Raw genomic sequence first — 14,034 nt, 5'->3', positions numbered from 1 at the left:
AAAGGCAAGGGCTGGGGCATGACACCAAACAATTCAATTCATCCAGTAACGTACTCAACCTGGGAAAAGAACTGAATTTCTCCTTCCTTCCCCACGCTTCCCACCTCCCTAACTCTCCACTGGAAGAAAGAGAGAGAGAACTAAAAACAAGTATCAACTTTCTACTTCTCTCAAGTAAGATTATTTATTTCAGTTTTCACCTCTCATCCACATCCTTACATATATCTAAAGAGATATACAACTAAATAAATAAAACAAATATGAAACAATACTTAGAGAAAAGACAAGTAAATATTAGTTTATATATCAACACTTAGAATTTTTGTTTCCCCCAATACCTAGAAAAATATTAGCAAAACAGAACTACTTGTAATTCTCTAACGTTACATATAGTCCAGTTAAATCCAATACAGCTTTATATGTATTTCTGATGACTGACTTATAATCACTAACTTTAATTTATTTAGGTTATATATGAAAAGACACTTATGATTAAGAATGTGGTCTGGGCTTCTCTGGTGGCGCAGTGGTTGAGAGTCCGCCTGCCGATACAGGGGACACGGGTTCGAGCCCTGGTCCGGGAAGATCCCACATGCCGCGGAGCGGCTGGGCCCCTGAGCCACAACTGCTAAGTCTGTGCGTCCGGAGCCTGTGCTCCGCAACGGGAGAGGCCGCGATAGTGAGAGGTCCGCGCACCGCGATGAAGAGTGGCCTCCGCTCGCCACAACTAGAGAAAGCCCTCACGCAGAAACGAAGACGCAACACAGCAAAAATTAATTAATTAATTAATAAACTCCTACCCCCAACATCTAAAAAAAAGAAAAAGATAGATTAAAAAAAAGAATGTGGTCTGTTTTGCATATTTTGCAGAATATTGTGATCCTCAAATGTTTTGTGACCATTCGCCACATGCCTATCATTGTGCTACATCTTACGTTTGTCTAGCAGACTTCTGATAGAGTTCAGTCTGCAAAGGTATCTGTTTAGGTCTTACAATGTTGAAAATATTTTAATAAGTTGTCAATGCTTCAAAATAAGTATATGAAAATCCCAATATCCCATTTCTCTCTTAAAAATGAAATCTCACAGGGGAGGATTTCTACAGAGCAAAACCAGTTGAGGTAGAAGGGCAAAGAAAAACATTTTAAAGGAAAAAAATTGAGAGATATGCCTATAAAAATCTATATATCAAGTAGGATAACTAGGAAAGAATATTTTTTATGTGAGTGGATGAGAAAGTAATAATATATGAATATAAATCCTAATTTTACAACTACATAAAATATTTAGCATTTATAGTAATTAAAGAATGTCAAGCTTGGGCTTCCCTGGTGGCGCAGTGGTTGAGAGTCCGCCTGCCGATGCAGGGGACATGGCTATGTGCCCCAGCCCCAGAAGATCCCACATGCCGCGGAGCGGCTGCGCCCGTGAGCCATGGCCGCTGGGCCTGCGCTCCGCAACGGGAGAGGCCACAACAGTGAGAGGCCCGCGTACCAAAAAAAAAGAATGTCAAGCTAAAACAACAAAAATAATTTTCTTTTTGTTGGCAAAAATTAAATATATTTATTTCATTCATTAATGTATTAGTATTAAACATTAACTATATGTTGTATCCAACATTAGCAAGGGTATGGGGAAATATACCCTCTTAAGAGCATGCACTGCTGGATAAAGCATAAGAAGCATAAACTTTCTGGAGGGCCATTTTACAATGTATATAAAAGATTTTATATCCTTTGACCAGTAATTGTACTCAATAACCTGAGATGTTCACAGTATTTATATGTAAGGCTTTTCATGTGCAGCATCATTCACAATAGTAAAAACTGGATATCTACCAAAACTCTAACAATAGGGGATTGATGAAATAATATATAAAGGAATGCAGTGCAGCTATTAAAAGTAGTGTTATAAAAAAGGAATTTAATGACATGGGAAAATGCTCATGGCAGTCTGCGAAGTGAAAAAAAAATGTTTTAAGGGACTATGTATACAATGATTTCATTCTGAAAAATAGTAAATAGATAAGATAGAAGAATAAACATCAAAATGTCACCAGCTATCTCTGGGTAATGTTCATGGGTGAAGAACTATTTACAGATGAATTCTATATAATTTGCAAACTTTCTACAATGAACACTTTGTTTTACTTTAGATGTTCTTAAAAAAGAAAAAAGAAAAAAAGAATGTAATCAGAAAACTTTAGAGATGGAAGACCCTTTAACCCTATGTAATGTCTCCATTGACAAGGTTGTGCGCCTCTACAGTTAAGCCGACGACTCAGGCTGCCCACACCGCATGCATTCTTTTGCCTGGACTGAGCAGTTTACCCCACTCTTTTATAGCAGGACCAGACATTTCTTTAGTGACTTTCTTTTGAATAATATTTAGAGCAGACACAAAATGCAACCAAATAGCTTCCTGTCACCTCTTCCCTTCCTTGGATTAAACTGGGGACTGTGCTCAAGAAAGTGGAATAGCTCTCTTGTTTCCTCTCCTTCCACTCCCTTCCCACGCCAATGAGCTAACTTTCATTATGGTAAATAATTCACTATTTTTCAGTTATATAGTACCTTTGTGTAAAGGGACAGTCTTTCCAAACACTTGTTAATTCAAAACACACTCTTGGGAAGTAGGTAAAAATTACTAGAGAGAAGGAAGGAGAGAGGGTAATGCCAAAGGCAATAAAAGATGTTAATAAAACCACACACTTGCCTCAGTTTTCTGTTGGCCAAAATCTATGTAATGCTGTAAAATGAGGATCTGCATTATGGTTATCGTGAAGAGAGAAATGATTTGAGGGATACAGTTTGCAGACCTTACACATAGAACTCAGACCTTGATGTGTAGATTATAGTGTATTATAAGAGCATAGATGGTGGGGCAAGCCTTCTGGATTCAATTCAATATTTACTAGGTATGTAATATTGGGCAAGTCATTTAAACGTTCTGGCCTCAGTCTTCTCATCTGGAAAATGAGGAATAAAAATAAAATCTAACATACCGTATTGTTGTAAGGATTAAACGAGATTATAGGTATAAAGCTTTGAAAGCAGTTCCTGGAACATGGTAAGTGCTATAAAAATGTTAGCTATTCCTAGTAACTCTAAAATACAGTATTATTTTAAAGGGGCAAATTGAAAAGAAGGAAACAAAGACTTGCATTACACCTACATAATTCAACAGCAAACTTTATAGACTTCAGTAAAAAGAGAGAAGCTCCCTAAATCTCTAATCCTAGGTTAACAGTGTACTTAAAGTACACAGTGTACTTTAAAGTGTACTTAAAGTCAGAGGTGACTACAAGCTCTCAAATACAATTGAATTGGAAGAATAGGTTCCATATACTGGGTCTTATGTACTCTCTAGGATACCACCTTCAAGAAAGTTTATCACCCTTTGTTTTAGCTTGATAAGAGGGGCAACCGAGTTACTCTACAACTGGAATTAGTGAACATACTGAAATGAGAAAACTGTCACAATTAAAACTTCACTGATTAACCTTGAGTGCTTATCCTTCACCTGTTCCATGGGAAAACTGACACTACTCTGTTGGAGTAAATTTAAAACACCCTTTTCCTACTTGCCTCCTTATCCTACACTCAATACTGATGAAACACAAAAGTGTTCACACTGTTTATGACATGCTTCTACTGTTATGCAACAAAGTAAATTTGAAAAATCACAACCAAAGCATCGTTCTTTCCCATGAGTTCAAAAAAGTACTGTTGCTTTTGCAGACTGGGGCACCTGCTCACAGGGCATCTGACATTGAACAGGGTGGAGAGATTAGAGACATAAAAGGAAGAATATATTCTACATTAGTTTACACTCTTGCATTTCTAGCAAAATAAATGTAAAAACTTTTTCCTGCTGCATTTGAAGCACACACTCTCTGATATATTTCTGCTAACATAAATGTGCCCCAAAAGTCACATTTAACACTAACTGAATACAGAATGAGGCATAACCAAAAGTTTTTTTCTTTTACTTTGTTTTGATTATTTTGTTTTGCAGGACAGTCATCCTTCAGTATCCTCGGTGGATTGGTTCCAGGACCTTGACATTTATCAAAATCTGAGGATGCTCAAGTCCCTTATATAAAATGGCAAACACACAGCCTCCCATATACTTTATCTCTAGATTACTTATAATACTTAATACAATGTAAATGCTATGTAGACAATTGTAAATACAATGTAAACACTATGTAAATAGTTGCCAGTAAGCAATAAATTCAAGTTTGCTTTTTGAACTTTCTGGAATTTTTGGAATATTTTTGATGCACGGTTGGTTGAATTTATAGACTTAGAACCTGTGGCCAACTGTACAGTGGCTACATATAAGGAATCATTTGTGTAATAACTATATCCCTCATTAGATTAAAAGATCCATGAGCACTTTCATACACTATTAATGACATATTTAGGCTTTTAATAAATATTTGTTGGATAAATGAATGAACAAATGAGTGAATAAAGTCTTCTAAGCTTCCCCTTAAATTCACTAGGCAACATACGTCGTGTTGCTTTACCTTTATCACAATAATAAAGTGAGAATTGTTAAATATAATTATGCTTTCATACAACACATACTATTTGCTGTTATTAAATACGAGGGCACTGCTCCGTTTAATACTCCTGGGTTATAGTGGTTAGAGGAAACATTCCAGGATACTGCAAAGGAAGCCTCATGATGTCCATGCTTTTGCCCAAAGTTAGAACTTTTTCATCTTGAGTTACATTCAGGACGTGATTTCTTTTGCCAAAGAAGAGCAATTCTCCCTATCATTACAGGGCAAGAAGTCAGGGCAGAACACAGAGCATCTGGCCTGAATCAGAACATTCAGATGAGAAGAGGCAGTTAGAGCCACAGCATTGCTGGAGATAAAAAAAAGGCAACACAATTTGGGGAAGCATGTAAAACAGCTTGGACGATGCAAAAGCAATCCAGACAAGACACCCCAAAGATGACGAGGGCACTTATACCTGTCAAAGGGGTTTCTCTGGTCCTTAAGGGAGCTTAAACTAGAAGTTTATACTAGGACCCCACTATTTATCCTTTATAAGTTATTTCCTATAGTTACTCTTACATAAATTTTGGAGTAAATTATTTCTAGTTCTTATTCCAGAATGTTGTATTATTCATTTTCAACCAATCTTTCTTAATAGCTCTATAATGTCTACTTTTGCAAGAATTCTTGTAGATGTTGTAAGTTTAATTTCACCCCAAATTAAATAAGATGTCAAGTGTGTGTTTGTAATGCTAAAACCACTGATGATTTTGTGTACATTCACAAAATATATGCATTAGATGAAAAACACACAACCCTAGAAATACAGTATTTTCTGATGGTTTATTTTTAAATATTTTAAATGTATTTCTGAGATTTTTTTGTGAAGAAAATACAGTCAGAATTAACACTTTGGAAAGGGTAGTATTTCTAAATTTCTGAGAACAATGTCATTCCTTTTGGCAAGGTAGAAACATTTTATACCATATTAATCTTTACACAGAATATTAGTGTAGTCTTAAAAATAATATACTAATGCCATTAATTCAATAAAACCCAATATAAATATTTGTTATCATATCAGCACCAGTTTAACAAAGATGTTCTTTAAAGTCTCATACTTACATTGGCATCTTTCCCAGCTAATTTACACAATTCCACCCGTTCCTTTGCAGCAGGCCAATAAATCTGTAAAACATTTCAAGGTGTGTTAGAATCTGAATATCTAAAACACTACACCATTCTAATTAGGAAAGTGAGTGTGTGAAATTAAAGAGTGGCTATCGAGACAAAAGCATGCTGTTAGATAGGACGTAGGAATTTTGAGATTTAAATATTTTCCAAAGCCACCCTAAAAAGATTATAAGAAAACACTGGGCAGAATCATCCACTTGTTAATCTTCTAATTTCTTTTAAAATGTATTTAATAAAAGATAAATCATGTTGAGTAGGCTATAACTTCCTATTGTGATGTCAACGGAATTTCAGGTTAGCATTTGCTTAGGTAAGAGATTCTTTTTACCCCGTTTTTCTGTGTCTTCTCGGACTGGTAGTGCATTATGGACACATGCAATGAGGTGTGAGAAACAGCTCTTTGTCACAAGCATAAATTATCACTCCAAGTCAAAGACCAGTGTGGACTTGTTGACAATATTTAACACAGATAGAGCTGAGATGCACCTGTCATTTAGTTAAACATTAAGTAAGACAATAAGCATTATCTTATTTCAATCTCACAATAACCCTATGAGATAGCTGTACTTACTCTCCCCGTTTTCAGGTCAGAAAACTTCTTCATACAGTCATTAAACAAGTCAAGGGCCATGAAGCTGGTTCGCAACAGAGCCAAAATATGACCCAAAGTCTGCCCCTCGAACTGGGAGGGTCTCAACCACTACATAATAAATATCATTTGGGCAAATGCATTAAGGACAAAGGCAGAAGGCTCCTTGATTGGTCACTTTTAATCATGCTTTATCAGTCTTGAACTTATCACAAATAGGTTTTTTGTTTTTTAACAAATTTTAGAAATTCTTCCAGGAAGTTTTTCAGAATAAGGCCCCAAACAGTTGCATTACTCCATTAGCTTACAGAAAGAAATGCTCTTTGTTAAGCTACAGACAAGAAGAAACAAGAAAGTCAAGCTCTTAGTAGCTTATATGTTCCAAGAGTTCCTGACAAACCTTTATTATGTCTCTCACCAATGTTAGCAGAAAATATTTTAATAGGTGGGGAAAAAGGAAAATATCCTGAGGGAATACACTGAAAGAGACTTGTTAAACCTGGAATGAACAAATGATTTAGAAGTCACTAATGTTTATATGATATTATCCTCATAGTGAAATTTTAGGGTTTTATGTCTCTGAATAAAGAAGAACATAGACTAGCACTTACAGTCTCTGAACAGACAAATACGATTAAATTACTGAGATTTTTAAATGAAGTAAGGTTGTTCATTTAGAGCAATTTTAACAACTACAAATTACAATCAAAGGGTGTACATAGATAGGGTCGTTGAGCACCAACAGCAGGCTCAGGTGACCAGCTAACCTGGATGTGGTTCACAATGAAGACCTAAAGATGCTATTTATAAAGAATGCTTTAAATCACTGCAATTATACTTTCACATAATTTTGAATAGTAGCCAGCAATAAAACATGAATGGACTACAGCAATGAAGAGCAATATGAATGGACCTTAGCAATTCATTATTAGGTGAAAAAAGTATATTCCCCAAAATGACAAACAGCATGATCTCCATAGAATAATGTTTAAAACAACTAAGATAAAAGACACTTTTTAGGTATATATGTAGATACAATAAATATGTAAAAAGAAAAGCAACAGAGTGATGAATACAGGACTCAGAAAGATGGTTACCCAAGACTGATAAAAAGATTATACTGGTGGTAATAAACAGGTTATTTAACAGATTTTAGCTTTTGTTCTGGATGGTGCATTTTCAAGTGTTTACTACATAATTAAAAACAACTAAGTAATGTAAGTTAGTAAATAAATCAAAATGGGCCATGCACAGGCCAAATGATAGTCGGTCATCGACCTGGAATCATCAAGTCCTAAATAAATGAATATATGAATAGCAAAAATAAAACACCGTAGCTGTCAGGAAGTTTGACAGTTTCTTCACATTGTTTTTTATTGTTTGTTTTTGTTTTTAATCACTGGTAGCAAAAATACTGAATTGAGTGTTCTTTTTTTCCCCTTAAAAATAACATCCTGAATTTATGAAAACTTTGCTTCATATTTGAACTTATGAACTCAAGGTATCCTCTGACTTTTTTTCTTGCTGATTCTTTTTTTTATTATTTTTCATTGTGGTAAAAATATCCATAACATAAAATGTACCATCTTAGCCATTACAGTATTGTTAAGTATATTCATCTTGTGCAACCAATCTCAAGAATTCTTTCATCTTGCAAAACTGCAACTCTATACTTGCTGATTCTTGAATATTACAGTGATTTTACAAAGGATAACTTTGTATCATTGGAATGAAAATAAATGGTACACAGAAAGCATGTCCATGATGTGTCAACTGGTTTAGTCACTAGTTCATTTTATTTGGTCTCAAGTCTAGATTAATATTTCTTTGAATCCTTTCAATATGTCAGATCTTGTTCTTTTCTGTTTTATACTATGGTCAGATTTAGTCACATTTCAGAAATAAATTTAGAATAAATATTTGTAGATTTGTTCAGACCTGAATATTTTACTGGTGTTAGTACTATACAAAAAAAGAAAGAAAGGGAAATACAGGACTCTTTCACATGAAGTGTGACTTAAAAAGGAAAAAGAATATCACTGGGTTCTATTCTTTTACCTTTAACCAGTGTATTGGGTGATTTGAGTTGAAGTAAATTATGAGACGAATGATGTTTCTAAAATTAATTTTGAATGTATTTATAAGAGCTTCAAAACGGAAGTAGTTATTTAAAGATTGACAAAATGTGGAAGCAATCTTCTTTATCATTTTTGAAACCTAAATGGAAGTTCCAAGGTTAGCACAGAGTAGTTACTGTTCATTAACCATTTGTTCATTAGACACATAATTATGAAAGGGCTTCTGTATACCTGGCAAGGTGTGGCACTGAGGTGCTAAGATGTGAGTCAGGAAGACAGTTCTGTAAACAGATAGGGTACGTGCACTTCCATAGGAGATATAAACACTATAAGAAGAGAGCAAAGAGGATAGAGCCACTAGCCATTGTTTTAAATTACTTGCTTTTAACAGTTTCAACTCTAATGTAACAGTTTAGCTTAGCTTAATAGTTTCAACTCTAATTTTGTCTTAAAGACTTGATACTAAAATCGTAATTGCAGATTCTTTTTTCTCTTTGCAAAGGGATACAAATTTCTAAAAGATGTTTTAATGGTTTTGTTGTACATTTTCAGTTATTAATTTTAAGTCATACAACTGTAAATTAAATTGTGTCATCCTAGTAAATGAAGCCATAAAATTAAAAGGACAAGCTTCCAACAATTGGGTTTTTGATTAGTGGGTAAATGTTATACGAAGATATTCAAGCACTGAGAATTTGTTGGACTCCAAAAACCAATTTAAATATATCTTCTAATGTCTGTTTACAAAGCAGATTTTTTTCCCCAAAATGTTATCTCACTTTTCATCATTCACCTTCAATCCCATAAAGTCTAAAACCTGTTAAAAACAAAAATTATCCTTGGATCATTATTGTTATAGCATAGGAATTCTAAGATAGTATCACAAAGACAATTTTACTTCTTAAGGAAACATTTAAGCCGTAAAAATAAAGTTATTGAGGTTATATACTGGCTTATTTTGACACAGTGCTGTCAAGAATTTAGGAATCACAAATAGAATTATCATAATAATAACACTGGAGGAGACATCTGATTGTCTTCCAGACTGTAAACATTTACTTAAAAGGAAAAAAAAATAAAAATCATTGTAGTTGTGCCAATATTTAAAAGCTATCATTTTAATTATGATTTATGGTGAGATTTTCTTTTACTTGCCCATTCTAGTCACTAGAATAAGGGTTTTTTTAAAAATATTCCTTTTGATCCCTTTTGGTAAACAATGTGAAGAGATAAAATTTCACATAACTCAATCTAAAAATAAAGCAAAACAAAAAACAACCAAGATTTCCACACACTCTTATACTTACATAGGATTGGCAGAAATATGTTCAAGTAACATATTTGTTTTTCAATAATCTTTTGAAGTGACATATATAATGTGACATATATATCTCTGTCTTTATCTATCTGTATAAAAGCATTCCACCATTTCCGTATATTTCTAGTCAAACCGTGTGTACACGTGTAGATGGATACAGAGGAGGAAAAGAGTGAGAAACAAAGAGAGATAGACAGATACATAGAGGGAGAGAGAGATGTTAACTCTGATTGGGTATAGAGTATTTCATATATAGTATCAAGTTTCAGCATCGTTTACACAAAAGCCCAAGAGGTACCTGAGATCTTGAAATTATTTCAGTAGCCCAGGTAGTACACTTTGAGATTGCCTCACTCTCACACAGAAATCACACCCCACACTTAAAAATACAAAGTCCACAATATCTATAAAAGGCCCTCTTCATCATTAATTAGGTAATGGGAAAGTTTTGAGGTAGTGATTATTACTACTCTCTTTGCTTGCTGAATTTGTCAAAAGTAAGATGACATACACATTTTCTTGCACTTTGGTGCTTTGAACACACAGCATCATGCCATATTAAAAGTTCCATTAAGCAAGACAAGCAAAACACATACCACTATTTCTAAAAGTTGATGCAGCTGTATTACTTCTTTAGAAAGTTACCCACAGACATTTTTCTTTCACTTATCAAAGAGAGGCATACCAGAAGCAGAGGTGCTACTTGCATAATTGCCATATTTTAATTGTCCTGAAATATTCCCACAGAATGCTGGTTCTTAACATTGTATGATGTACCAGATACAGCTTTTAAGCTATCATTTTGGTGGGAGTAGTCTTCAGGACTTTGGAGCCCAGACATCAAGGATATCAAATATGTACAAAGCTGCTCTCTCCACCCACATGTAGGACAGACATCAGAAATCAAACAGATCCTTTCTGTGGATCCTGATAAGCCCAAGAATTTCTCTCAACATAGTTATCTAATGTGTAACCACTAATTGATCCACTACAAAATAATTAGGGGCTGCAAATTGGTTTTAATTTGAGTGCTAATCTTAAAGATCAAGTTGGTAACAGAAAACTACATGGGAAAGAAGAGGAGTAAGTAAGTTTACAAAATGTCTCCACTTGAAGATGATAATTTATGGGTTAAAGTTTTAAAACAAGTATGTCTGATAAGTCAGTTTCCATATTCAGCAATTTACTGACTTAATCATGTTAGTATGTTTATGTTGTTTTCATAGTATTTCATAATTGAAATTGATCATTTCCAAAAAATTAATTTTTGCCTGTTACACTTGGAAGGATCAAATACTAACCTCTAATAATATATATGTAGTGCTCACTTTGGCAGCACCTATACTAAAATTGGAATGACACAGAGAAGATTAGCCTGGCCCCTGCACAAGGATGACATGCAAATTCATGAAGGGTTATATATTTTTAAAAAAGGAATGAGTAAAAATATGTACGTATCTGTTTCCTTCAGAGTTATAGAACGTAGATTACTAGTATGAAAAGAGATCACTCTGATGAAATAAACATTGTCTTCACTGTCACTTTACATAAGCTTATATGCTATAAAGTTAAATTTTAAGCACATTTTTCAAAAGAGGTTTAATATTAATTTCCTTATGAAACGATAGCAGGAGCTGTATGCGTTTAAAAATACAACCTATGATCTAGTTATCTTATACTGATTTTATTTGCTTATCTCTATCCAAAATCCAAATGATTTGTTTTTTGAAGCATATTTACTTCACTTTGAAGACAAATAGGCAGGAGGAACTCACAGTAAAATGCTGCAATGTCTCTGACAATTACTGTTTCATTTATAAGTTATATAATTCGTTAACAGTTATCATTTCATAACATGAAATGGCAGGCACTTTATTTCTCATTATTTAATCTTAGGCAAGTTACAGAAACATTCAAATAATGATAAGGCCTTATAACAACATCCTAAGGAAATTCTAATTATATCTGCTCTTTGTTTCATCTTTGGAAAAGCAATTTAATTGACTGGAGTTAGCAAGTGCAAGGTCAGTCAAATGCCCTTTGGCCTAATTCAGAGATGCCAAGACGACTGAATGGAATACACAAGAGGAAGTTACAACTTGTTCATAAAACCTAAGTAAAGACAAAAACTCACAGCCTTAAAAATGCAAGTGGCCATCTCTGTCAACGAACAGGATTCAAGTTTTTGACTGGTTGTAAAAAGGTTGGGAAAATGCTGCTCTAGATGCCATATGATACAAGGATTGGAACAACAAAGGGAGCAGTGACTACTCGAGTCTCAGTTCCAAGGACAGAGAGAGGTAGGAGATCTGAGCTCAAAGACCAAAGTACTGGGAAAAAAGGACAGGAGAGCCAGCGGTAAAGCGCGTAAAACTGAAGGCGGCTGGGGTAGAGACTGTTACAGAAGGGAAGTTTCAATTCTCAAGCTTTGCGTCTAATCGCCCACATAGCTTCGTTCACGAAGTCTTGGGTGAGAACTGTCTCTCCCTTTCCTGTTTTAGGACTCAGCCCAAAGCCTCTTTGACATTTAGCTTTCTTCCGTCAACCAGCTCCAAATTCCAGTACACTCGCGTCTACCACGTCCATCTGCCCCCTTCTTTTTGCAAGTAGATTTAGTTTGGGACCTTTTCCTGGCATAAAGAGCAATGAACTGCAGTGGAATTGGAAGACGTGGGTTCAAGTCTCTACTGCACCACTTGTTAGCAGCGAATGCTGCACTGCCAAATATCATCTTAGCATTATCCCCAGAATAAGTTTGTTCTACCTGGAATGGCAGGGGCTCAATAAATATACTGCATGAAAATGAGAAAAATGCTACTGTATCATACAAATTAAAACGAAATTTAAGAAATCCACAAATGGGTTGGTGATTTTGAACTTGTGGTGCAATTACGCTTGTGGATAAATTTCAAAATTTTGTGAGGAATACAAGTCACAGTCTCCCTTCTCTTCTTACAGGAAGTATATGACTCATTAAAGCTGAGAAGTATATGACTCATTAAAACTAAGTGACAAGGGACCTTATGTTTTCTTCCTACCCTCTTTAGCACCTGGCACAGCCCACATACATAAAAAGTACTCGGAAATTATTGAAAAGTGATCTGCAAAGTTTCCTTTAAAACTGGAGACAGAGACAGAGTCCTTGTCGAGTTCCGGCAGAAGTCTGAGCAGTCTGACAACATCCTGACAGTCCATTACAGTGACCAGATGGGACCTGCACATCAGCACCCGGGCGGGGGGAGCCCGCCCATCCATGAACGAGGCAATTGTTTCACCTCCGTGATTACTAGACAGCATGTGCTCCGCAGGCAATAGGAGCAGATTAATCACCGTGAAACTAAGCAGGGTGCCTTATACCAAAACTTAATTTATTGGGGAGTCCACAGGGTTTCCAAGGGTTTATATTTTCTTTATTTCAAGTATTAACTAAGAATAAAGAGTGGCAATTTTCTTTTGTCAACCATGACTTGATTTCAAATTTATTTATTCTCAGTCTTTTCGCCTAAATAATAGGCTTCCAGGGTCACGCGTTAGATGAGAACGTCTTATGCAGCCATGAAGTGAGTTAATGAACTAGAGTCTGAAGGTCATTCTGATTTATAAAACCATTTCTGCTTATACTCAATATAAAGCAAGCAAGTACAGGATCCCTGTGTACGAAAACCCTCGTTTTAGACTTCCTTAAGGAAAGGGAAATAACAAAGTCCTTTTCATGCTACACAAAAAAAGGGAGTTTAAATATCACTGAAAATTATTATAGTTAAAATTATAAACTCATTTCGATTAGTGATTTTTCTAATAACAATGATTAAAATAGGAGACCATTTTGATGAATTTCAAGTAAACTGACTAATTTTTATAATTACGTACCTCATTTTCATGTTAAATAAGGAGAAAAATAATACAAAATTACATTACAATTGCTGGGAAGAAGGAAAAAAAAAACGTTAATAGAGTCATTCCATGTTTATAAATGTGACAATCTGCTCAAAAAGAAAGTCAATCTTCTTAAGAGTGTCTGAGTTCTAGCTTTTAAGTGTTTTAAGTTTACCAATGTTTCCTTTTAAATAGTTCTGATTGGTTTTTGGTTAATAAACAAAAGAATTAAAGTTCTTAAACGTGAGGACCTAAATTTTATTAGCAAGGTGAAATGAAATTATCTCAAGTTATTCCATAAAAATATGGAGTTCTCTTTTAGGTAGGTTATACATTTATAGTGCTTTGATACATTGCTTTCTCATTTTAAAACCCATGGGAAAACTTCCTTGTTTTCTGCCAGAAACATATTTAGTGCTTTTTACCTTAAAAACAAACGTCAATTACATTAAACATAAAAATTTTA

The 14,034-nt window shown here is 34.7% G+C and overlaps 1 protein-coding gene and 1 non-coding gene across 2 annotated transcripts in view; one reads left to right on the top strand and one right to left on the bottom strand.

Moving 5' to 3' along the window:
• Nucleotides 1-14,034, bottom strand: part of SEMA3D (semaphorin 3D) — a 138,503-nt gene that overhangs the window by 82,689 nt on the left and 41,780 nt on the right. The window contains exon 4 of the mRNA XM_032644025.1: nucleotides 5,639-5,701. Within this exon, the coding sequence (XP_032499916.1) occupies nucleotides 5,639-5,701 (63 nt within the window). The remainder of the gene's footprint in view (nucleotides 1-5,638; nucleotides 5,702-14,034) is intronic.
• Nucleotides 11,013-11,119, top strand: LOC116759942. Its single transcript, XR_004351603.1, has one exon. It is a non-coding gene; the product is annotated as a U6 spliceosomal RNA (small nuclear RNA).

Source organism: Phocoena sinus, chromosome 9 (assembly GCF_008692025.1).
Source record: "Phocoena sinus isolate mPhoSin1 chromosome 9, mPhoSin1.pri, whole genome shotgun sequence".
NCBI classification, from domain to species: domain Eukaryota; kingdom Metazoa; phylum Chordata; class Mammalia; order Artiodactyla; family Phocoenidae; genus Phocoena; species Phocoena sinus.
This window is presented reverse-complemented; position numbering and strand designations above follow the sequence as displayed.